Here is a 26,860-nt window from a genome sequence, read left to right as displayed (position 1 = left end):
ACTACGGAGTGAGACCAGCTTGCCCAAGTGAAAGTCCGGGCTTTATTGGACCCATCCACATCCCCTCTTGCCCGCTCTATAGAGACTTTCCAGCTACTTATATTATGTCATTACTGGCAGTGTTTCAAACTGATGCTATCCAGCAGCGTATCTACCACCACAACAGGTGCCATCCGTCTGCTTTATGCACTGACGCCGCCCATCCATGAATCATACTGCTGCGAAAGATGGCTTTTGGCGTCAGCTTCTGATCCCAAAATCACTGACCAAGCGGCGGTATTTCATGACTTCGGAATGAAATACTGGAAAAGCAGTGATGTTTTGGTAAAAAACAACCACTTTTTGTAGCGCTATCACTGCTAGAAACACAGCAATGGGTTGTTAATAACTTCCACATTTTGGGGCTCTAAAGCTGAGGGGAACACAGCGACTGATCCTTAAAAAATATCCGCATTTGGGGGCTGAGAAGTTGCTAAAAAAAGAGCCATGTTTTGTTGTTTGTTTGTCTCGAACAATCGTCTACAGCTTGCCAGGTGTCACGCCATCAACGACCCCCTCCTCCACGCATTTGTGGTTTGCAGAAATGTACCGTGCCAACATGTTCTGGTAACTGGGCTGTTTTGATGCCTCTATGAAGCAACAGGGACTAGAGTCAAATGTTTGTATTGCAATCTGTAACCTCTCCAGATGACTAATAAATCCCCAACAAGCTATATGAGAAGTGTGTACAGTAATCGGGCTGTGTGATACAATTACATAAAACAGTTTTTCTACTTTTCTACCCTTGTTCATACCAAATTAAACCAGCTGCAGGTGACCAACACAGCACAAGATCAGCTGCAGATATTCTGTGCCTTTGTCTCAGTAAAACAACCATGCACAACCAAACACACACACAAACACAGCTCTATTTCGTTACCCAGTATGGCCCAATTGGGATGAGCTCTCCTGTTTCTACTGGGATCTTGAAGGTCCGTGGCGGAGGGGCTGTCTCTGCCCAGAGCGGGCTCTCTGCCCTGGGATACCCTGCCCTGGGCGCCCCCCCTGCCTGGAGCCGAGGTGGCGGAGCTGCTCCAAGGTTCCCCACCCTCTGTAAGAGATGCGCTTCATTCAGGACCACCAACCAACAGCCATCAGGGGTCATCAGGGTTCACAAAGGTCACAGGGAGGTCAAGACTCCAAATGATAAAAAAAGGGGATGCTCACAGGTCAAAGGGGGGAAAGGTCAAACAAGAACCGGAAAGAGAGCATTCAGATCATTCAGCTGACGGGCAAGAGTCGCATTCTGGGTGTTGTCCAGGTAGGCAAAGGTAAAAGCACAGGGGGCACAGAGGAGCAAGGTTTGTAATGGTTCCTGAGATTCATAAAAGGAAGAGTTGTGAGACCAGTCCAGAGTGCTGAGGAAGAGAACAAGGAAAGAGGAACTGTTTCCTGTAGCATCGCTGAGGGAGTATAGTTCTTATCCGCAGCAGACACAGTGAGGAGAAACTTTAATTTATCATCGGTGTCAATCAAGGAAACCACAGCTGGTCAAAATCATGCTCTGCACCGACCTCCACAACTGACATCTTTTCACATCAGTGAATTCTGTAACTCTCAAATCAAAGCTGCAACCACAAATAAAAAGCCCGAGCGCAACAACAGAACAATTTGAGTGGTGTTTACGTAGATTACTCATTGACAAACTGCACAATTGGTGTAGTGAAAGATCGCTGTTTAGCCCACTTATGTGCGAAGAGAGTGTACACACACAACACAATCGATTCAACAGTCACGCTAGCCTCACATGAAACAAGCCCGGAACAGGAGCATCTGAAGCTGCCTGGCAAATTGGGGGCATGTGTTATAGATTTTTAGTTAGGAGGCCGGTTGTGGATAAAACAAATGCAAATTTATGTATCAATGCCCTCATTTAACATCTCTGAGAGTAGAGACTGGCACAGAACAAGAGCTCAGCTGGATGCTGTTTGTGTGTGTTTTTCGGGTGCCAGCGGGTGCATGCGTTCTCACACATGTGTGGGTGCGTGTACACTTTTGGCTCGTAGTCGAGTGTGTGTCTGTTTAAGGCTGTGTTTGCTTTTCAGGGATGCTGCTGTTCTGTGATCAAAAGAAGAGGCACAAAGGGAGAAGCGAGAGAAAAAGGGGGTGAAGCTATTATTCTCAAAGGGGGGCGTCTGTTAGTTAGAGACGCCGCTTTAATCAGACACACTGTGACTTTCGACAGACATGATCACAGGGGACAGGGTGTAAATTCCAATCAACCAGAGGAGACCTTTAAAAAGTGCTAAGCAGGAAAGTAAAATGTTTACTGCTGTACCACCAGGAAGCAAGAACGTTCTGTAGAAATTACAACGGGAACTTCAAGTTCCCTTTTGCTTACAGAAAACATATGAAGGAACCTCGCCAGACCGCAGGGAAGCTGTGCATGACGACCACAAGCTCACCCAAATAAACTCTTCATGCATCAAAAACCAACTATAACAAATGACATGTGTAAGTACCACAATGCTACATGATCAAGAATTTCATGGACGCGAGTTACACCAGGACCCAGCGGAGCAAGCATGTATAATACCATCATGATAGCACTTCTATTCCATACAGGCATAAAAACAAGGCCTTCACTTTAATGAGTCTGTAAATGCAGTGAACCAGATGTGGTGACAAAAACACCACACTACATCACACTGTGGCATTGCATTGTTGGACAAGGCGCAGCCATGGAATCAACACTGGACCAGATCGCACCCATTGAGTCGCATCTGGTTGCTAGACTCAGCTGAGACTCCAGATGAATGACGGCCCAGAAACAGGCCAAATAAACTGGCCATCACTGGGCCATCATCAAAAATGACCTGACCCAGAACTGAATCAGCCCAAACTCAGCATGACCGAAGACATACCTTTAGCCGAACCTAGTTGCCCGACTCAGATGAGACTCAGGATAATGACACCCCAGAATTAAGCCAAATAAACCGGCCTGATTTCGGCAGCAGACACCGCCATCACTGGGCCATAATCAAATATGACCTTGCCTAAGCATCAGGCCAAACTCAAAGTTGAGTCATGTCCTGTTGCTTGACTAGGCTGGGACTCAGGATAAATAACTCCCCAGAATGGGGCCAACAAAATTGGCCCAATTCCGGCTGCCGATACTGCCATCATTGGGCCATTATCAAAAATGGCCGCCCAGAATCAGCCCAAACTCAGCACGCTGGAAGAGATAAGTTGGGCCACATCCAGTTGCCCATCTCGGCTGAGACTTGGGATGAATGATGCCCCAGAACTGGGCCAAATACACCCTCTAGATTCCGGCTGACAATGACCTGACAAAAACTTCTCTCAAACTTGGCTTGCTGAAAGAAACAAGTTGGGTCACGTCCAGTCACCCTACTCGGCTGAGACTTGGGATGAATGACGTCCAAGCATGGGGCAAAGTAAACAGCCCAATTCCTGCTGCCGACACTGCCGTCACTGGGTGGTGATGGTTAACTGATTCACTGGATTTTGAGCATGTTTCAATATTGTAATTATATTATAATTACTGTTTTGTTGTTGGACAGTTTTTTAACCACATGCATAAATTGTCCAGGTGCTGAACTAACAGAGGTGGCTTGTATAACAGTGTGACGTTACACTCCCTTCATAAAGACAAAGAAGAACCAAAACATCTCAATTATAGCAGAGCAGAGCAGAGCTGCTTCTCCTTTGGTCCTGTAATATCATCGCTGTTGATGTCTGACAGTGAAAGCTGGCTCTTGTGGATTTAAACAATATCTATGACACAATAAGAGTCGAGCAGAAGAGGTCAAACAGTGACACCGGCTGAGAACGAGACATTCCAACAATTTTAAGCAGTGGAAGAAGCATAACTTTACAAATCCACCTCGGTAAAAGGCTGAAACAGTATAGCTCAGTCCAGTCGCGTTTACTTGGTAGAGTATGAAATTCTATTAAGACACAACGGCACAAGTGAAAGCCCTGACGGCCAGAGCCGAGGCAAGTTAATCCTGCGAGTTGACTGGGTGCAGCTGAGGGCTTAGAGCAGCAGCTTAACACAAGGCCGCGGCTTTGGCGCACCTGCCAGTGGTCAGTCATGCCTCAGCCGGCTGAGAAAGACAGGACGTGATTATAACACGTCATAATTAACTACACTGTACTAAAACAATCCTCTCTTCATTGTTGACTGAGACACAGACGAGCCTTTAAACATTAATCTATTGACTGTCAGATCAAGAGATGCAGAGACATTATGTTAAAACTAAGAGTTAAGTTCGAAACAGTGTTTACAGGACTAGATTTAAATGTGAAAACAGTCTACATGTTGTAATATACTGAAACACTGCGGACACAACAGTTATATTAACATCCATGTTTAACTAAACAACTTCAACCCAGATGTCCAGGTTAAAACTGAGCTAACTGAGTGTAACAGATTACTTATAAAATGTCTGTAATAACATCAGTTACCCATAAACCAAATAACTCGTTACTTTTATCACTTAACTGACTTGAATACAACATTTAATCAAATCAGCAGTTTCATATTTGTAATTGTCACGTTGCACATGCACATCACAAAGCAGCAAGATACTATGGGAGATAGAAATGACGACATTCAGCAGCTGGAAATATTCCTGTTACTTTGATTTTGTCAGGAGGAAAGTGACAAGAGCATCGTTGCTCTGGGATGTGGTACTGAGACCAACCAAACCAAACCACCTGAAACAGCTTCTATGACATGAAGCTCCAGGAAATACACCCTACCAAAGGTGAGCCCTCCTTGGCTGCAGGGGATGGCTGAAGCTCTACACTGCCTCAACAAGCCAAACTGGATTTTAATCGTGGACAGCTGCAGGCTGCAAAGGGCAAAGAAGTACTGAAGCTTGTGGCTGGATGAAATGTTGCGTATCTTCACAACTGACTCTCCATCTTTCAGACAGGTCCTTGGGAAAAAGAAGACCCCCACAACCCAGTCTCACTCCAAAGTCATCAAATACCAGCACTTGGGCAGTGACTTCTGGTGTCAGACACTGACGAAAAAAGACGGCCTTTCACGCGGCATGATACGAGGCCGATCGCTGTTATTCTGTAATGGCGCCTGGTGGCACCAGGAGGAAACACAGTGGGGCAACTGTTACAGGTGCAAAAGTCCAACTAGGGTAGGCGTGAGGGGTGGTGGATGGGTGCAACAACCACTGACTTTCATCCAGAAAGCTGTAAGATTATAAAGTTGTTGTTTTTTTCTAAACCCAACCACGTGCTTTTATTATTAAAGGGGAAAAAAAGTCAATTCACAAAAGAGACTGTATGCAAACTGTACATTTCCTGTGAAGTGTATTTTGAAAACAGACAATGCATGTAACAGACTGAAGTTGACACGGTTGTCCCAGAATGTCAACACACCAAGGGTACCTTGCATGTCATATGTGGACGTTAAGAGTCCATGACCAAACGTCGATATGTGACGAGGTCGGAGTGAGAATGTGTTGACCCCTAAGGTAAATGATAGCTATCTTACATTAGCCTTAGCGGTGCTTATCACAGAGGTGAGAATGTTATTACTTCCTCATTTTTAAGGAAAAAGGACCCAATTACCAATTTTGTGGGGTGTAGAGAAAAGTAATACGAGTAGGGTATCGAATTATTGTTGGCAGGGAGTAATAAGTAGTACTTTTAAAAGGAGTAACGAGTAGGGTGACCTCGGCCTCAACAGGCAGAGTGTGCGCCCCATCGAGTAAATGGCAACAGTAAAAGGACTACACCTTTCCAGTGTTCCAATCACTCAGACTGCTTCTACACTACGAGTCACATTCACCCATTTACACAGACATTCACACACTGGTGGCCGAGACGACTATACATGTTGCAACCTCACCTCAACCTCTCACACACCAATGGAACAGCCATCGGGAGCAAATTGGGGCTCAGGGATACTTCAACATGCAGGCTGGAGGGTCTATTTCTGAGCCACGGCCGTCCAACAAGAGGCTGAGTCCAAGTTCCTTTGCAGTGTTGCGAGTTCAATTCAAACCTGCAACCTGCTGCGCGCCATCCCCATTCTCTATCCCCATTTCCTGTCTCTGTAGCTGTCCTGTAATAAAGGTAAGACGCCCTAAAAATAATCTTTAAAACAAAACAGTATCAAGTAATGAATAATAAATTACATTTTTTGAGTAACAAGCTCAACACTGCATCTAATAAATTCTTTTTATCACACCACACAAAGTTTTGAGGATATAAATCAGACGTTTCACTTAAGATTGACTGTTAGCTCTTAAACCTGAAGTCATAACTGTGCATATTAGTCCCATCCATTCCTCGCCTGCGAGTCTTGCCTGACTGCATGTGTGCACACGTATTTGTGTATAACTCCATCCGCGTAGGTGTCTGAAACTGTGTATGTGAAAAGTTAATTGTCCGTATTTGCATGCGGTATAAAGCAGCGGCGGGAGGCAGACCTGGCACATGCTCCCTCCCGCTGATTCGAGCTGTCAACCGCATTTATTAACTATGATGAATCACCCCTCCACTTCACATCCAATCAAAGGCCTCTCAGAGGGACTCAAATCTGGTCACCTTTAACTAAATGATTTTCTTGGCCCATGGTGCGCCAGCCAGTGATTGGACTGGCAACCTGATGATATGGCTGCTGTTAGAATTATTCTGCCAATGGCCCACAGCTGGATCAGTCATTTCTGAAACAGTGTGGTGAATTAATTGGCCAGCTGACATGTAGCGCCATGGGGAAGTAGATTTAAAAGACCTGGTTGGGAAGAGGAAATATAAAAATAAAGCGCGGTACAGTGGGTGAGACAGGGAATATGAAGGTGTTCTCTTGACCTTGCCTTTGATTTGGATTAAATCTGAACCAGGTTCAGTCCTTGCTGCATAATACAGTACATTTACAATGCAAGCTGACAGCTACCACTGAATCAGAATAATCTTTCTCCCACAATGCAGACGAATTTTCCTTAAGCCTTGCCTTTCCTCCGAAAACCAACAACTTCAATCCATCTATATTTAACCACAAATACACTCATACGGCTCTCAGGATCTCCGAAGAGTTCACATTACTGCACGCGTTATGCTAAAAATCAACTGTACAGAGATGAGACAAGGTCAGTGAAAACACAAATCCCCAGCAGGCCGTGTCTTTCTCTCAGAACACGAGAGCAAAGCTCCGTCTGGAACCGTACACCTCGAACCTTGCTGAAGGATAAAGCCTTTGATCCCGGCCTGAACGGAAGAGCTTGGGCGGAAAAGACGGAGGGAGCAGGGGAAAAGGAGAGAAATCAATAGATTCTTGTAGACACAGCCTCAAGTTTCCAATCTAACACAGCGCCGTATTGATTAGGCTTCATATGAGACAAGGCGCAGGGACAGTAATGTCAGCAGTGGATTTGGGAGTCTTTAACAAAACAAACCCCGGTGCAGGGGACGGAACGATCAGGTCTGCTGGGACAGTTTTTTCCGTAATGCTTTGCAAACAGATGACAAACTGGAGATGAGGACTTACATGATGGATGGATACAGTGTGAGGATGCGTACCAGACACGCCATGCCAGTTTAATACACAGGCAATTTGAAGAGTACCAGCTGATACCTACGGTGCACTACAAGACTTTGAAAAGACTTCAAAAAATACAGAGCCTCTCTCACATCTAAAAACAGTGTGAGCTTTCGGTCACACACTGTAAGATTTTTCATAGACTGGGGATCTTGCAGGGTCACTATTTACAAAACTACAACTAGATTCCTTTGGAGATTATTTCCCATCCTGCTCCTGGTGGAAAATATTACACCAAACTCCCTTTAAGAAATACAACATATTAACAATTCCTCACAGATCTGCAACAAGACACGACTCTGTATGTCAACAGTATTTTTATCAGTTTGGCAGCAATATTATTAATGAAGATGAACTGTGTTTCTGTACAAACTTTACATTTTGGATTTTGTCGCCTTAACCCTTTGAAACCTGAAGCGACATCACTTTTCTTGTGCTGCTTTCAAACGCCTTTTGCAATTATTTTAACCTGAGCAAATAGATTTAGAAAATAGTTTTTAGAAAGCTAGGGAAAAAAGAAAAAACTACATAAAAAACAATATTTATGATCATTATTATTATATATTAAAAATTATGTTACAGAATTACTGCTGCTGGGAAATGTCCTTTCCCGGGTCATTTTGTTGTTTGTTTGTTTGTCCCCGACTTTCTTTTCTTTTTCCTTATTTATTTATTTATTTTCACTAATTTTCTTGATTTTAATTATCTCATTTGTACTAATTTCTTGCTAATTTTTTGGGTCATTTCTTCTTACTTTGCTCATTGCCTTCTCCAATTTGTTCATACTTTCAATGCTTTCAAAGAGTTAACTAACTACTAGTGGAAGGAGACTGTGGATCACTCGGCTAATTTATACAATGTAAAATGCCATAGACTTGTGCTAATAACGTTAGCATGTTGTATTTGTGGGGAAAATGTGTCCAGATAAAGACAAGTGTTTGTCTGTGAAGCTGCAAGTTATAGTGAAGCTGATTTGTGTACTTGAGTCTGAAATTGTCTCTATTAAGCCATGTTTAATGTGTGTTTAATGTGTGTTTAAACCTCCGCCGCCAACTAGTGTTTTGGAGGTGTAACTGCAGAGTGACACAGACACACCACCGCACAAGTATAAATGCTCACAACGGCGTAGGCTCTGCATGGAGCTAACACACAAGTATAAATCCGCCTTAATCAGCCTCAGCTGGACTCTCTCAGATGCATTTGAGCTTTGACATAAGTATGCTGATACGCTAACGTTACTATACTAGCATGCTATCTTGTGCCATGTAAAGTTTAGCTTGTTAGCATCAATATTTAGCATTTACTCAAAGCACAAATGAAACCTCACTAAAACTAGTTGGCACATGTCCACAGATTTCTGAGTGTGTTCATGCTCCTCAACCTCCGAGACATTCAGAAAAGGGTCTGTGTGTGTATCAAATAGAAATGCATGCAATAATCACAACAGCAGAACCGTACTCAAACAAACATGGCTCTGAGGTGTCTTGTGTTGTAGAAACCAGCTTGCACTTGGGCTGAAACTAAAGAGCAAGTGAGGAATGAGCACGCATGGCACAAAGCGTCCCGCTGAGACTCCATTGACACCGAATCTCTGCCAGCTCCTGGTGTGAGACTCTAGACAATAAACAGGATGCGGTTGCGGTGACTTTTTAAGCCGTAAAGCCGTTTGACTATCTACTAGTTGAAAAGCTGAGAGAGGAAAGCGTGTGAATCAAAATGCCTGCAAACACATCCAGTCTGCGTTAAAGTTGCTGTGAGTCAGACCAGACTGAGAGCTGCACTCCGTCTGTGATTGACAGGCAGAAAAAGAAAAGCATGTCTTTTAGTGACGCAGCTTGGATTAAATTATCTTCAGGGAAATGAGTCATTTAGCTAACAAAGGTGAGGGAGTAGCTTTCTGGAAGTGATACAAAAGGGTTTTTAAGTACGCTGGCGAGGTCAGAAGTGCACGACTATAACACCAAAACAAATCAGGGGACTTGTGACCACATCAGCTGCGTGTTCCTAGAACTGAGCTGGTAAGAGACATAAGTGGTGATACACTGACCCCACTCTGTCTCTGCTTAATTAATCTAATCATCCTCCACAAGTTGAGTTAAAAACAAGTTTGATCTTCTGAATGTCAACATCTGGGGTGAAGGGAGAAATACTGATTACAATTGGACTAAAACAGTGAGTCAGTAGGAAAATATATTGTGCGGTTTGCTGTGAGTAAGAATTATAAGTGAGTTTTTTGATAAACAAGCTCTATCATGATGTTTTTTAATGCACTCACGCTTCTGATTTACATTCACTTACATTAAAAAAGGCAGTGTCATGAAATTAATTTTAGATTAATGAATGGTCACTGAGCACCCTGGCACCCTAAAATTACCATACATACCACTATGCAAAATGTTATACTTCCTGTGAATATAATTCCAATCAATCATATTTTCACATGTATTTTGTATCTACTCTGTGTTAAGACCACCAATGGATGATTAGAGAAAGAGGTGAAAGGGTAGTGGTGTCCCAATTCCTTTTTGTGTGTAGGGGGCATAACGAGGGGTAGTGGGTATGAAACTAGCCCTTCGGAGCGAGGGATTTCAGATGCTGACTTGCCAGCGAGGGGTAGACGTCGCCATGGCTACCACTGAGCAAGAGACGGGGAAAAAAGTTCATACGTAGCTAACGTTACTGTCGTCAGGTTGCTTGTTAGCTAGCTAGCTCGCACTGTTGTCTGTCATTTGTCCTGTTCTGCAAAATTGTCAGATTTTTCACATTACGATAACACGCCAGCTAGTAACTATGCTGCCTCGTAATGTTAGCTGGTTAGCTAGCTAGCAGAAGTCCCCTGTTGTCTGTCGTTCATCAAATGAAGCATGATGAATGCGGCAAACGCGATCGGTAGGATGAACTCAACTGGAGACTCCATTGTAGATGCCGGTTGGAAATGTAGATGGCTCGCAGCTTCCTGTTTAAAATAGTTACCACTCACTACGTCACCGCACCGGTTACGTTCACGCATAGCCTAGTTACGTAGGCTATGCGTGAATGTAACCGGTGCGGTGACGTAGTGAGTGGTGTCCCAATTCCTAGGGAAATATTTCAACCCCTACCCCTCGTTGCTTCATTTCGAGGGCCAACGGGTAGTGGGCAAGGGGGGGTATTGGGATTAGGCCTAAGTGTGCCTCACTCCTCACCATCAGCTCTGCCTGTCATACCTGCCGCTTCTTTACTTTTTGTTTATTTGTTTGTATTTTGCCAGACATTTGTCTGTTGCCTCTCTGCTTCTTTCACTGTCTCATTCTCTCTGTACCCTGGATTTTCATTTAGTGGTCCCCAATTTTTGGTGAGGCATTCTGACTCAGCTAGTCAGGCTGCAGTCCACCTCACGGTTATATTAACAGCGCTTGTGATTTCTGCGCATCACACACCTGACCCCCTCTGTCAGATGGACTGCAACAGTTCACAGTACCTGCAGTGGTTGGGAGCATCAGACGGCACGTTGAAATGTGTTTTAATGATAGAAATTCATTTACATGTATCGTCATGTCATCCTTTGACGCCTCCTGATGGCGAGCCTGAGTATCACTGGTATAAACCAAATGTTGTGCAGGGTGTCTTTGAAGGTTTAACAACCTTAAAGGGATACTTCACCTCCAAATGATCCTTTGTATATCAATCACTCACCCTGTGTTCTGATGAATTCGGGAAGAAAACTCAGTTTTTCCTCGCATGCCTCCAAGGTGAACGGAGAAACCAAAAACGAAGAAAACTCTTGAGTAACTGAAGTGAGGCTGGTATTACATCAGATGTTCAATAATCAATTGTCACGGCCAGATAAACAATAACAATATTTATTGTTAATATTTAAAACACTTTCGCACAGTGTCAAATAATTAAAGTTTTGGATCATTCACTGTGGATGCATGTGGGGGTTAAGCATTCCTTCAAGGTCTGGAAACACTGATCATGTCTGGCTGTTATGTCAGGATCGCTGCCAGTCCTGATCCAGTGTATCTGATTGGTGCATCAGCAGGCTAAAGGCTGGGAAAAAAGTGAGGAACCGCCCACTCCTTCAACAACTTTTATAAAGTAAACACTAAATCTGCTTGGTGGCAAACGGTGGAGGACTATTTATATCCAGAGCAACTCCCAGCTATAAATGCATGTGACTGAATAAGCGTGAAGCAGGGAATGGCACCAAAAGGAGCAAGTGTGCTCAGTCAACCAACTTTGGATAAATAAAGGCAGAAAAGTAAAGTTAAGAGAACAGGCAGGATACTCTCTCCCTCGCCCTCCAAAAGATACAGCACAATAAATTATGTTTCTACCTCTGCAACTCCTCTGCATTCCCTCCCCGACTCTATCTCACACTCACATAAACACACACACAGATGCAGCCGTACACACAAACACAAGCAGGGAAAGAGATAGCAGTAGACACTCTTATCTGGAAACATTGGCAGCTCATAATGAGAGTGACTTCCTCTGCAGCCAGTGGTTGAGTGGTGCTGACAGCCTCTCAGCGCTGCGTGTCAGCACGGGGGGATTTGAAGCACTGCCTTGGCTTGACAGCCGGGCCACGCACTTACAGATGTTTTCACACTCGCAACGCACGCACATATATGCACACACCGCCGCGACTGCGCTTCAAGGTTGACTTGAGTTGTAGGAGGGAAGAGGACAAGATGTGTTTGAAGTCTTGACACATGGAAAAGACACAACATTGAGCTTTGGTGTATTGGGGCTTATGAGTGGTGAGTGGGTGATGTACAGAGAGCTCCTGCCGCTGCACCAGCCAACTGGGAGGAGGATTCAGCTTAAGGAGAGAGTTTAAGCCAAGCAGACATCAATACACACCGACGGGGAGAAAAAAATTCATTACAAGCCAGAGAACACTTTCTGATTACTGCATAGCTGCCTGTAAAACACGAAGAACTTGGAGATAAAGAGCTCCAACACCCAACATCTGTCCAGATTAGTTGAGTTTGAGTAAGTTACTGAAGCCCTTGACATGTAAGGACAGGGAGGGGAAACAGTTCAGACACATTTATAAACTCTGTCTATCGCAGTGCATCATACTGTCCTGTAAATCTCAAACACTGTCCTGTTTACTCCAAACTTTGTGAAGTACAGACGGTGGTTTAAGATAAGTGCTGCCGACCTAAATGCTATATTATCACTTCAAAACTGCCAAACAACTGTAAAAGGTCAGTCCGCAGGCCAGAGCGAAAATGATACGTTGTATAAACTCATCTTTATTCATAGGTCGCACCTCCTGGAATCTGTGATGTTCTTATCCGTTTTCACCCACTGCCACCCCGTCATTTAACCACAGCTGCTGTATTTACCTTAAGTCACTTTTGGCTGCGGCCCAGCCTGTCGATTACAGTCCCTGCCACTTTTTTTTTTTCTTGTGCCGTGTCATATTTCTCTCGCCCCTCGACACACTTGTGCTAAACGACAATTGGCTCACGCATCGAAACGGTCTCTTATCTGCAAACAGTGCAATCATGTGCCGTAATCTTTGTGGCAGTGTGCCAAAAATGTTTGAGACAAATTGCCTGTGACGGCCGTGCCACACTAAAGGTTGTGTGATTCCCATGCTCACCCACACCATCACCACATGTTCAGCTACCTTTAATTTGCAGTCACTTAAAATACGTTCAATACATTTGCTGAACAACACACTGTTTTCTAGATCAGTGGTTCCCAACTGGTGCAGCCACAGGGTCCAGATTTCTCCACAATCATTGGTTCAATGACACAGTTTAATATATTCAGTGTTATACTTGTGTTCAGCCATGTCACTGAGCTGGTTTGCTGTCTCTGTCAAGCAGCTGTCTGTTGTCACTCAGCCTACAGCAGGACACAGTACTTCAAAATAAAAGCCCTGTGCTGGAAATTCACTGCACTTAGAAAGTGATGTGTTTTTTTAAAAAACTTAAATTGTTTGTGAGTCACATGCGACCCACTTTTGGATCACGACCCACCAGCTGGGAACCAGTTTCTCTACTTTACATAGTTCTGTCATTTTGCTTTCACTTTTGTGGGTTATTTATTTATTTCTCTTTGAGTTACCTGAAGTCACTTCCTGGTTGGAGTTCGGCAAAAGATGGGGCTGAGGGCGGAGCCTGGTTTTATGCAGAAGGCCATCCCATGGAACAAACCAAGAGCTGTGACATCACGGGGGGAATTAGGGGATTCTTTAGCCCCATTTCCACCGAGCAGTACGGTTCAGTTCAATTCAGTTCACTTTTTTCCTGTTTCCACTGTGAAAAGTTGTGGATGGTACCAGTGGAACCGTTCCGTACCGTCCCCATGTTTGGTCCCCCCTCTGTTGGGGTACCTAGCACACAGATCTGGTACTAAAAGGTGGAGCTGTGAACACTGCAGTCTGATTGGTCAGTAGAGGACGGTCACTCTGCTCAGGGCTGAGCTGTGTCTGGTTTTGAGGCTCATGTAACCACTGTTCATACTGTGGAGAGTTTTATTAGTAAACTGTAACTATAAAATGAAAGGATGTTTTGCTGCCTCTCACAGCAGCTGGAGTCTGAGAAAAAATAACTTCATTCACTGGGCCGACTGCCGGCAACTTTTAAGGTGGAACGTTAACTTGTAATGTTACTCAATGCATGAGTTGATGACGTGAATCCATCAGCACACCTTAAATTTCACTGTGACAACTTTGACCATCACTTTAGTTTTTATATGACACACACTTTTAGTAATGACTTTAAAAATATAGATTAATTTGGAGCGGATTATGTGAAGGTCATATATTCTAATCCTCACTTCCTGTGGGCTACAGCAACACTAAACCCCTGAGTTTGCCTGAGAAGGACTAAATGCACAAAGCTGCTATTTTTAAATATCCCATGGAGAGAGACTCTCACTGCAGCCTGTTCTATTTTGTTCCGAAAATGTGGGCGTGCAGCCTCGTTCTGTGGACGATAAACCAGGTGCAGACTTCCATCTGTGTCACCGCTGATGAGGAAATACAGTGAGTTCTGGACGGAGCAGTGAGTGACAACAACCCCGCCCACATTTAAGAGGACTGTTTGCAGTGGAAACGCTACGCTGATCTAGGGTCTAGGTACCATGTCTGAAGGGTTACTGTTGGTTCCAAAGGTACTGGACTGAAAGTGTTTGGTGGAAACTGAGCTTTTGTGTTAGTCTTAGTTATTGTCTTTGTAACTTCTCCCCTTTGTGTTTCATTTGGTCTGATGAGCCAGTATATCTGTTGGCCCATTGTCTCAATTCATTAGGTCTGTTTGTTGAGTTAACGTCTAATTTTGTTACCCTTATTCTTCAGTCTTGTTACACAGTCTTGTTTTGTTGACCTCTTGTAAGGTCCCTCGAACTCAAAATCTGTTATCTTTTGACATTTGCTTTGTAAAACGTATTTTTGGGGGATAATAAACCACCTCTTTAAACTTTAAACCCGTGTTCTTTGTGCTCTGACTGCTTGGCCCACGACATCGCCCCATTCCCCAAATGTAGACGTGCTTTTCAAGTCAAGTTTACCTCAGCTGGGCTTTGGCTCTGATAATAAGAATTCAAGAAAATAAGGAGAGCTGGGCATGCAGTTTGCTTTTAGATATTCAAGGTGAAGGAAAACAACATGACGCAGATGAAGGACAAGACGGAGAGATGCAAAAAGTAACAGATGAAACATTTTAAAAGAGCCGGTGTCCATAAATACAGTAAAATCCACCCAGGCTGTGTGTTCATCCGTTCATTTCCTTCCCCCAGTTTGATTTTCCAGCAGCCTGGGTCAAATGGTGCGGCAGTAATTGCGAGTCCACTTGAATCTCAGAATAATGCTTTCTGTTTCTGTGTTGCTCCTTTCCTGCATGGATCACTGACTCATAAACACGGGCAACTGGCGAAGAGCACGGCAGCCATTTCATCTAAACTCTGCTCTCTGCTTCCTCGAAGATTATATGAACTCATGCGGTGCAATAGTAAATTATTGTTTTTTCAGCTCAGCGTGATGTCTACTTTTTTTTTTTTTTACTGATTTACAAAGCTAGCATCTTTCAGAGCGTTCCAAAAAACACCAACATCTGCAGATATATTCACCAAAATGAAAAAGCATCACCTGTAATAAGATAAACTTTGTGCAGCACGTTTAACACATGCAGGCGTGCTCCTATGTGTGTATCATGCATGTTGTATGTGCTCAACGCAAAGAGAAACCAGCACACTTTCCCACTAATAGAGAAGCAGTGATCTCAGTGGTTCCACCGGCAGCAGAGGAACTCACTGAGCCCTTTAATGGACTGAAACAGAGACATCACAACAGGTTGCAACAGGAGCTGCTTAAGAGACACGGAGAGAAGAAGATAAAGGGACTGAACACAGGGATATGTTGGAGAGGAGTGACCAACGGCCTGAATTCAAAAATGGGAAGAAAATCATGAACGAACACACACGCTTCGTTACATCCTCACACACACTGTGAGTCTTTACTGCCGCCGCAACTGATGTGTTGCATAAGTTCACACTCAGCTTTCAGATTTAAAACTGTCATCACTTCGTCACATGAATATATCATGTTGACAACGATTTAAAGTACACAACATGTCGGTTTTAACCCTTCGCTGTCAACATCTGAAAGCTATCACTGAAGTAAAAACCTAGATTACTGCTTCACAGTTGTATCCCTCTGTGAAGCAATCAAGTTACAGTTACAGTTTACATCCATGTCTGTGAAAACACACATCTTCCCCCAGCATACACAGTCAGCGCAGTTTCAAGATTTGAGTCACCAATTCAGTATCTGACCAAATGTCTCTCCTTCTGTTCTGAGTTACGGTGCAGGAAAATGGCCAGAAAAGTGTTCTTGCAGAACATCATGATGCCACAGTGACCTCAGAATTATCTTTATTTATAAAGCGCTTTACATGTTAATAATTAAAACAGACAAGACATGGAAACAGCAACTTCTAAAAGAAATGATAAAACTACTTTGGTTTGGACAATCTGAGGAAACAACAGACAGTTTCAATAAACTTTCAATAAAACTCTCAGATGAAAGCATGTTTTAAGACGGGACTTAAAAGAGATCACTGACTCGTCCAACCTGATTTCCTCAGGCAGATTGATCCAGAGCCTCGGGGCCCTGACAGCAAACGCTCTGTCCCCTTTTAGCTTTCAGCCGGGCCTCTGGAGCAGATGAAACACTGCTGCCAGAGGACCTCAAAGTACGTCCTGGCATGTACAATACTAAGAGGTCAGAGATCTCACTGGGAGAGAGGCCATGAAGAGCCTTAAAAGTAATCAGTAAAACCTCAAAATCTACTCTCAAACAAGCTGGGAGCCTCTGGCCACGGCACTCGCCAGCACGGAGGCAAAAAAATCACAGTTTCCATTTGTTGTTAAATGTGTGACACGTAAACCAGTGACTTCCAAACAGCAGAGATATGCTGACAGGGCTTTACGCTAACTTTTTTCCCAAGGAGCACATGTGCTCCTAAGTTGAAAAAGTAAGGAGCACTCAAAGAACTTTAGGGGCACAATGTAAATTGATCAAATAATGTGTTTTCCATAATAAACATGATGCAAATAGACATTTACAAGCAAAATTATTTAATGTATTTGTATACAAAATGCACAGAAAGGTAAAATCATCAAGTTTTGAAAAAGTATTGCAATTTAATTTTGTCTTTAATGTTATTATCTTATATATATTATCTTTGCAATATGATTATCTTATATAATGTTATTACTATCCTAAAACATTCTCCAGGTCCTCTGAAACTCTGCAGGACTTATTTCCACCCTGCCCAGCAGTGGTACCGCGGCGAACGGTCCCTAACTGCGGGGAGAACGGAGCAGGCTTCCCTGGAGGTCCGCCGCTTTTCCTGGTCCCTCGTCTCCTCCACACTTTGACTTATTCCCATCCAGCCGACAGCCTGGCCGTGGAGAACGGTCCCTAACTGCGGGGAGAACAGAGCACGTTTCCCCGGAGGTCCGCTGCTTAACCCGGTCCCTCGTCTCCGCCACACTTTGACTTATTTCCACGCTGCCGACAGTGGCTTGGAAAACCGCCCATTACCGTGTCACATGGGGAAGAGGGAAGAGGGAAGGCGGCTGGAGTTCCTCCAACATTTGCGGTTAGATTATTATATTTTTTAATTGACAAAAATATAGGCTGCTTCGGCTGATTTTTTTATGCGCACATGTGCCCCTAAATATTTTTTACAGTTCGCACACACCTATTTTTAGTCGCAAATGCGAGTGAAACGCTCATACTGTCGAGCCCTGGCTGATCAGACATGGTGGACCGCAGCAACAGACACGACGACATTCAGTCTGTACTGCTGTTGAAGTTATTTGGGAACCTACAGCAAGTCTTTAAACTTGTTTCAGTGCTGACATCACGTCCAGATTTAGACCACAGACACCAACAATCATTTATTTCTGTAACCGCTTATCCTGTTAGGGGTCGCGGGGGTGCTGGAGCCTATCCCAGCTGACATTGGACAGGTCACCAGACTATCACAGGGCTGACACATAGAGACAGACAACCATTCACACTCACATTCACACCTACAGACAATTTAGAGTCACCAATTAACCTGCATGTCTTTGGACTGTGGGAGGAACCTGGAGCACCTGGAGGAAACCCACGCTGACACGGGGAGAACATGCGAACTCTGCACAGAAGGGCTCCCACACCCTGCGTTCGAATCAATAACCCTCTTGCTGTGAGGCAACAACGCTAACCACTGCACCACCCACACACCAACGTAAGTCTCTCTAAACATCCATGACGATCAAAATAAAACATTAATAACTACAAAAAAAAACATGCCCAAAATGTTGCCTGTACTTTGCTTCTCTAAAAGCACCACTGAGGAATAAAACACTGTGCAGCAGTTGCTCATTTTTTGGTGCAGGGCAGTGAGTTGCTCACACTTGACTGTGACTCACTGCACTCGGCCCCAGAGGTAAAAGCACTCTGCCCTCAGTAAAGATCTGAAAATAATTAGCTGAATCAACCCAGTGGACCTGCTGTGTGTCGTGTGCGTGTGTGCGCATCTCTCAGCTAGAATGTTCAGATCAGTTAGAGCTGATTATTTAAAGGTTGAGTGTGTCAAACAGAGGGGGATTTAGTGGCGTCTAGCAGCGAGGACTGCAGATTATAACCAGATGAAACTTCTCCCAGTTAGAATTCCGTCAGTGTTTGTTGTTAAGAAGGTTTTTACTGGGAGCTGAATTATCGACAGAGGTGAAAACAAACAGAGCAGCTGATTAAAATCAGTGAGTGAATCAGTTTTACGTCAGAAATCAATCAGCCAGTGTGGCCAAGACAACACCCTCCATGTCTCTAATGAAATCAGACTGACGCCTATGGGCGTTACATCGGGAACAGGTGCTCAGGGCCCAGCAGTGTGTGTTAAGTGTGTGTGCATCTGTGCGCTGTATGTATGGGTGTCACCAGAGATTAGTCCCTTGAGTCAGTGACATGGGGTCGATTATGGAATTACAGGATCATGGTGGCTGCCTATTGTTCCTACAGCCTGGGATCACTGAGTCGCACTGCCTCACTGAGACAGACACGTCCAGAGAGCCTCCTGAAATAGGGGGGCTGACCACGGACCGCTGACTCGGATCATAAGTGGTTCACAAACTGGTGTCTGAGTTTCACTATGAGCTGGGATAAAAGTTAATATTTTATCTTCCAGCATCAAACTGGAAGTATGTAAAGACAAAAACATGTTCAGAGGAGATGTTCAGGTGCATACTGTAGAGGGCCTCCTATAGAAAAACAATGAGGGAATATTGTAGTCTAATATCACTCCTACCTCTTATTTAAAGTTCAGAGTGAAGCAGACCTGCATTTGCATAATATAAAAATGAGAATCCCCAGAGAGCACTTTTCATATTGCTCCCATTTCAAACTATGTATGTTTTTGTGGCTTTTTTGTGTAAATTCCTCGCCCTCCTCTCACTTCAGCGCGCCGCGCTGCAGACCTGACACGTACGAGGCTGTCTGACTGATCAAAAACACGCTCTAAGCTCTAATCATTTCTGCCTCGATCCTTCTCCTGTCACCTTGCCCTTTAATTTCCACAAAAAGAGCAGAGCAGACGGAGTGATCTCATGCTTTCTCTTTCTGTGCTCCCCGTCCACTTAGCCTCACCCTGCTATTCACTGATTAACCCTCACCCCTGCAGCCCTCCCCTCTCACCCCTTCGTCCCCAGCTCCTGCGCTACAAGTCAAGAATTGTTGCCATTGTACATTTCTGCAAACCACAAATACGTCACATTTGAATGTTTCATACGCATCATATTGATGTTTCTGAAGCGACATAGTACATGAGCTGACTTTGTCATCAGGTGGTGGAGGGGACGGTGGATAGTGAGACGCCTGCCAAGGTGCACACCTCTGTTTGAGACCAGCAAACAACAACAAAAAAGGTGTTTTTTAGCGAGTCGCTGCTGTGTTTCCGAGACGTTTTATGCACCAAACTTGGGTGTTTTTAAGGGATCTGTTGGTGTTTTTCTAGTAGGAATACTGCCACAATTAGCGGTTGATTTTCACCCAGACATCGCTGCGTTTCCTGCTGAGAGAGTGGCACATAAAGCAGCTGTTTTTTAACAAGACATTGCTGCTTTCCAATCAGCCCCCAAAACTAGGTATATTCCGCCTAAAAATCATCTCTTCCAAACCATAAGCAAGTGGTTTTTGTGGCTAAACCTAACTACACATTAACCACAGTGTTGCTGAAATGTAAAGTTCAACATATCTGCCACATAATAATGTGCAAATGTGACATATCTGTGGTTTGCAGAAACGTACATTGCCAATATTTTTCTGCTGATTGGGCTACTGAGTGTTTTTTGCTTTGTCTTTAGCCCGGTATACTGAGCAATTTTGGGCTGTCCCAGACAAACGATGACCAACATGAAAGAAACTTGCCGATATCTTTTTTCTCGTCTTGTCTGTCTCTAAAATGGTGGTCCTATGTCGCACAGTGAGGGAGTTTCAAGCATGGCTGTTGCGATCAAAGACAGCTTGGGATAAAATTCTGACAGTGTAAGAAATTTGGGATGACCATCTCACTGTGTGACTGATGTTACCACCTACGTCTGCTAACCAACCAATAGAAATGCAGCACGACATGACGCACTGGTGCTAAACCCAAACAAAGAGACTAACAGCAGCTCGCCATGGAGGCAAAACACGCTAAAAGAAATGTGTCTGATTCCAGCAAAGAGGAAAAGAAGGACGAAACGTGGAAGGAAATAGAGGCGGAGTTACAGCTGCCAGGTGAGACACCTAGCAGCTAGCAAACACACACACACACACACACACACACACACACACACAGTGTATAGTGCCCACAAAACTTTAGGTTATTTAATAATGTGAGCCTCTATGTTGAGCTTCGTATGTTGTATCCTACATACACATACAGTTTGCATACATCAAACTTGATGTCATACCCAAGTTTATTAGATCCATGTTGCACAGTGTAGCTTGCATTAAACTTGTACAATATCACAGAAAGGGATACCACAGACTGATAACTGCACTTTAGGAGAAGACCCACGGTGATCCAGTGTTACATCAAAGCTGTCAGTTAAGAGAAACAGGTATTTACAGTAGATGACACCCGTCAACTAGTCCAGTGTTCCCAACCTAAAGGTCTGGACGTCCCTCCGCTCACATAAATCTCAGGGGTCGCAAGATGATTAAGAAACAAATAAATACAGATTGATCAAGGAGAAAGTCAGAAAAAATAAATGTGTAGCACTACACAAAATTACATTTATTTTTGCTGACTTTCTCCTGTGAGCTCTTCAGCCTATAACAACCCTTCAAATCAAACAATCTGAGAAGGAGAACTCATCTCACAGCTTGTGATGAAGATTTCAAGGTGTCGCAGGATAAAAAGGTCGGAGACTGGAGGGCACTTTACTGAAGCTGACAGGAAGTGAAACACCAACACTTCTGAAGACTCATTTAAAAGGGAAAATGTCTGCATGTACTGCCCTCTCAGATATGAGGACCTTCTGTTTTATATGATTGATTGATTGATTTTTATTTGTGTCATGCACACTTACATGTGCCCAACCCTCATGGGTTTACAAGACACCATTACAATGATGCTGCAGTAACAATCAAAAGCACTGCTACTCAGTCTAGAAGCAGAACACTCTGCCTTTAGCCACAAATGAATCAAAATCTGAAACAAAACTCAAATTTTTCATGATCATCCAGGACAAAAGAACTCAACATAGACAGTGGTCGATTTACTGAAAAGTACATCCCTTATGTTTCCATATACAGGACAGTAAAACAGGAAGTGAATCTCATTCTCACCTTCACCTAAATTACACGCCAAACATTTCTGTCGTCCTCTAGAGTGGCATTAAACCTTCCAGTCTCTGAGGCTAATGGTGACGTTCCTGAGCTCAACTTTGCACGCTTTTGTTTAGATTATACTCCAGGTAAGGTTCCACACTGTAGCTGTTCTTTATGAGACAATAGGTTTGTAGTTTTGGTTTATATCAAGTGTCAACAGACCATTTTTCTCTTAACATGAGAGACATGTCATTCCTAATCTCCTGAATATCACAGATGAACCTGTTCTGGAAAATAAATGACAACTTGTTCTCATAATTTAAGGATTTTATGTCATGAGCCCATTGGACATCTTCAGAAGTCCATTCCCGAGCCGAAGCATTTGACATTTATGCCTGATGTTTGAAGGTTTCCATCCCATATCTCCACTTATGGCCAAAACAGGAGTTCATTTATGGACACCCAGGAAGGATCAAATCGCTCTATAATGCACTGTGTTACAACTTGTATGTTCTTGAAAACCCCAAACAGCAGAGGCATAGTCACACACAGAACACACATGAATTATAGAGCAAGATTGCCACGTTGTTTAATGTTCAGTGCAGATCCCAGTGCTCTACCCACTGACTGAGCCTGAACACTGACTGCTCCTTTAAATAACATGTGCTCGTCCAGCGTCAGGCCACGATATTTATACTGGTCAGTAAATTACAGCACTAATCAACCAAAATGAAAAGCAACTGATCCTCTCTCCATTGATTTTCCTCTGTAATGTAATATTCCCGTTTTGTATATCATTGTAAACTGAACAGCTTTGGGTTTTGAATTGTTGGCCGGACCAAAGACTTCACCTTGGGCTCTGGGAAACTGTGGGAAGCATTTTGTGTCTTGCTTTTGGACATTTTCTGTGCTAAATTGTAATGCAAGTTAATGAAAAACTCACCCATAAATTAACCATAGATGAAAATAATTATTAGCTGCAACTCATTTCTCCATAACTCCTTTAATAACAGCTCACGCTGATACGATGTCCGATCTCTGACGCTCACAATGAGAGATATACAGTACATGCAAAGCCATCAATCAATATAAAGAGGCATTTGGACATGAAATAAGGAGGACCTGCCTTCGCCGTAACAATGACACCATAAATCTGTCTGCTGGCGCTCCTGGAACCTGCAGCTCAGACTGTCGATAGATGTCACCTGCCTCTGATGTGAACTACGATCCTGTGCTGCACATGCTTCAGCGCTGATGGCCTGTGGGTGTCTCATCCCTCCTGCGACCGGCTGCTATATCAAAGGCCAGAGACGTATATAGTGTGACGTGGTGAGAGTCATCCTCTTTCTCTACAGAGAGACTAAAGAGGAGAGAATAGGCTTTACAAAGAAAGCTGTCTTCTCAGCGGGGGTTTGTTTAGAGGCAAATTGGTCATGAAGTCGATGCCCAGGCCAAGATTTTGTTTCTATGTATCTCAGCGCCCACGTTATGATCTCACCCTCCTCTAGGAGAAGCTTCGGTTTAGGGCAAATCAGCCTATTGTGAGATAAAAATGAGAGAGGAAACAGAAAGAAAAGGCTCCTCTCTGTGAAAAGGGGTCAAAATATCAGCCTTGTTCTCTGAAGATGTGGAGGCAGAGCATGCCTGTTTGATTTGACACAGCGCTCGTCACCTGCAGCGTGATAATGAAAATGTGAGCAGCTACATGATTGTGCCACATTCATAGATCAGGCTCTCAAATACCCACAGCAGTGTCAACTGTGGGACCACGGAGTACCTGAGCGGCTGCGAAGAGGGGAATAACATCGCCATCTAGAGGCTCTAATCAGCCTCGCTCCCACACACTGATCTGAGCAGGGGGAAAAATGCCTATCATGCTCTCCCACGTTACTCACAGAGTACTCACTCACTCGTCTCAACAAGTGGATCCAAACAGCCACAAGAGGAAGCTGTCCAACTGAACACAGCAGAGCTCTGCCTCTGCATCTGAAGCATTTATCCACTGCTTGATGAGACTCAGAACTATAGCTCCCCATGCAAGGTCACTTCAAGCCAGCATGCAATACTGCTGGGGCGAGAACGAGCGGACAGAAAGACAGATAGCGGATAGAGAGGATGGGGGAGGATAGATACCTGAGACACAGATAACCTTCGGTGAGAGCATGCACAGCTTGGAGCTTAACCGTATCTCAACTGAGACAGGTGACCAATGGAACGATGAAACCAATAAATACAAAGGGATGGAGTGGAAGAGTCCGCAGGGCAGAGTGTTTTCATTCTTACCTATGATGGGAGCCAGGCGGAAAATGTCAGAGAGACGGCTGTTCACTGGTTCATAGGGAGAATCCTCCAAGAAATCATTACCTGTGAGGAAGAGGAGCAGATGTTCAGATAGATAGATAGATAGATAGATAGATAGATAGACAGATTGATTTTGTTTTGAACCCCCTCCTGTTTTGTTTATCATCTTTCACCCCTCACATTGGCCTGCATGTGACATGAGTTATTTGGGTCAGTCGATATCCACGCTGGCACACAGCCACACGCTTGATTAGGCAGGTTGGTCAGCTGTGTTGCGCAACTGGAAGTCGACTCGGCGGCGACGGGCCTGGATGCAGTTTAGGGACTAAAAGGGCCCCCCTGCTATGATCAACACTTAAAGATGGCACTGCGAGCGCTGAGGGGCGTCACGCTCCATTACCCTCAAGGAAAGTGATTTAGGAGGTCAAAAAGTGTCTCGGCTCTGCAGGACCGAGACTGAGGGCCGAGTCCAGGGGCCAGATTTGAATGAAAGTTGAGTGATTGTGCGTGATCACACTGGACTGCTAATGGATAAATAGCTGTGTGCTACTTTTTGAGGGCTTTTTGTGTGTTTCTGGGAGCAGGGGTGGAGGCGGAAGGGGAGGAGGAGGAGTAGGGGGGTCATAACAGTGGGAGGAGCTGGGGCAACTAATCCTTTCACCCTTTACAGGACAGATTAGAAACCCTATGGGGAGCGAATGTCCATTTCACATTCACCAAAGCTGCAGGGTGTTCTCTAAATGTAGCAGCCCACCCAAACAAAGAGCCCTGAGGGATTTTGGTAGAGTTTTATGCCCCCCCCCCCCCAAAAAAAACAAAAAAAAAATCTCTAGTAGACCTTTAAACAAAAGCAACCTTTGATCAGATGGAGTTAAATTACGCACAATCTGGGGTGCGTCTCTTGACAAGCAAAAGTTCCCCCAACCCTACCTTGTAATGTCTGATAGATCCCCCAGTAAATGCGCAGGCAGTTCTTCTCCTTCTTCATGCCCCTTTTACACCGGCAGTTGTACAGCGGGCTCTGTTTGAGCGCGTCCATGGCGCTCCGGCACTCGTCCTTGGCCTCCAGGCCGGCCACCATGCTGAAGTTGCTCTCCTTGCCGCCGGCCACGCACTGCCTCATGGTGCGGTACTTGGTGCTGCACGCCTGCTCCTTCAGGCACTGCTCGCTGGCCCTCACACAGTCCAGCCGGGTGGCCCCGGCGCGCAGGTTCTCCTCGGCGTAAGACAACACATCTGGAGACAGAGGTGGCGTTTATAATAAAAAATAACAGTATAGTGTGTGAAAAAGCACAATGCCTCTGTCGATGATTTTTTTGCTCATTTTTTCTACAGGTTTTAATATTATTTTGTAATATTCTAACCCTGAAAGCAGCGTGAAAAACACGTCGCCACAAATACATCATCGCATAAACCTGCGCATGCATAAACAGTTTTATACTTCTTAGCAGCTACTTCACTGACACTTTCATCACTCCAAATGCAGCTGAGTGAAGATTTGCCTCCACATTCATTACTGTTTGATGAGGCATCGACGGCTCCTTGATCGACTTTGTCGCTTTGGAGCAGTTTGGACTACAGTAACCTCTCCACATCTTTACCCCGCCGACTCTGCCACGCTCCCCTTATCAACACAGCTCACAATTTATCCCCAAATATACGCACCCATAAATTAGTATCAAACACACAGCTGTTGGTGGAAATAAATCAACTTAAACTTACCTAAAAGAGGCAGAAGGGCATACAATACTGGGAGGATCATCGTCTTCCTCTCCATGTGAAACATAAACCCTTATTTGGAACGAAATTTGCGAACTAAAAGCGACTTAATTTAATTCCCAGGGTACTTCCACTGTATTGAAATCCATTGAAAAGACGTAACAGTGCGCGCTCCGCTGTACAAAACAGATCCAGCTCGCCTCATGCGAGATATTTCACCCCCCTTCAAGAAAAAAAGTGTCCAGTCCCGATTCGGCACAGTTTCTCTGACTCTAGACAAAAAGAAGAAGTGGTTGTTTCTTTCCCTCCCGTGCGGGTGGTCTTCTCACCGCCGGGAGACAAAGACAAGGGATCAGAGCAGCGGTGGAAGCGAAACGGGCGAGAGTGTCCTCCAACTCCAGCCAGTGGGATGCTTGCGTCTGTGCGTCTGAGCGCACACAGCCAACTGGAGCCCCACTGCTGTCTAGCGCATTCAGCAAGGAGGAGAGTGCCAGCTTCCCCCCTCGCGCTAAAGTACAGTAATCTTATAATAAATGTACAAAGCTAGAGCTTCCTATCAGAGCAAACACACTCCCTTATTAAGACAATATCACAGCGCTGAAAATAAATAATTAGCTTTAAGCTCACTTAACTCACTAATGAGCACCGGAGACACGAGTCCCAGCGGGAGCATAACAGCACAGAGATGATCATTCTGAAAAGGTTACCGTCACTGCTGAGTTGCACACTCACTACAAACCTCTCTGGGGTTATTACAGTGTCTTTATGGTGTTTACTTTTAATAAACTTTCCAGCTCACAAAGGGAAAAAAGAAACAATCACTTTTCCAGTCCATTAAAACACACATAGGCCGCGTTGTCTGACCGCAGAGGGCATGTGGTTGCATTTAAGATGTTATGAAAGGAAACCAGCACTACCAACTCTTGATGCGTGTGGGCTGGTTTTACATTTCAGAGTAG

The 26,860-nt window shown here is 44.3% G+C and overlaps 1 protein-coding gene across 2 annotated transcripts in view; it reads right to left on the bottom strand.

Annotated features, from left to right (window-relative positions):
* The window catches only part of gfra1a (gdnf family receptor alpha 1a), a 177,560-nt gene extending 150,992 nt beyond the window's left edge, over nucleotides 1–26,568 (bottom strand). Inside the window, exons 1-4 of one of the 2 annotated variants that reach the window (XM_050071297.1) lie at nucleotides 25,905–26,568; nucleotides 25,113–25,418; nucleotides 24,165–24,245; nucleotides 920–1,090 (exon numbers count right to left, since the gene is read on the bottom strand). In XM_050071297.1, coding sequence (XP_049927254.1) covers nucleotides 920–1,090; nucleotides 24,165–24,245; nucleotides 25,113–25,418; nucleotides 25,905–25,968 — 622 coding nt within the window. In that variant the 5' untranslated portion in view covers nucleotides 25,969–26,568. The remainder of the gene's footprint in view (nucleotides 1–919; nucleotides 1,091–24,164; nucleotides 24,246–25,112; nucleotides 25,419–25,904) is intronic. The other variant, XM_050071298.1, reaches the window with a different exon arrangement.
* Nucleotides 26,569–26,860: the final 292 nt, after the last annotated feature.

Source organism: Epinephelus moara, chromosome 19, assembly GCF_006386435.1.
Source record: "Epinephelus moara isolate mb chromosome 19, YSFRI_EMoa_1.0, whole genome shotgun sequence".
NCBI classification, from domain to species: Eukaryota; Metazoa; Chordata; class Actinopteri; order Perciformes; family Serranidae; genus Epinephelus; species Epinephelus moara.
Note: the sequence above shows the minus strand (reverse complement) of the source record. Positions and strands in the feature narration are given on the sequence as shown.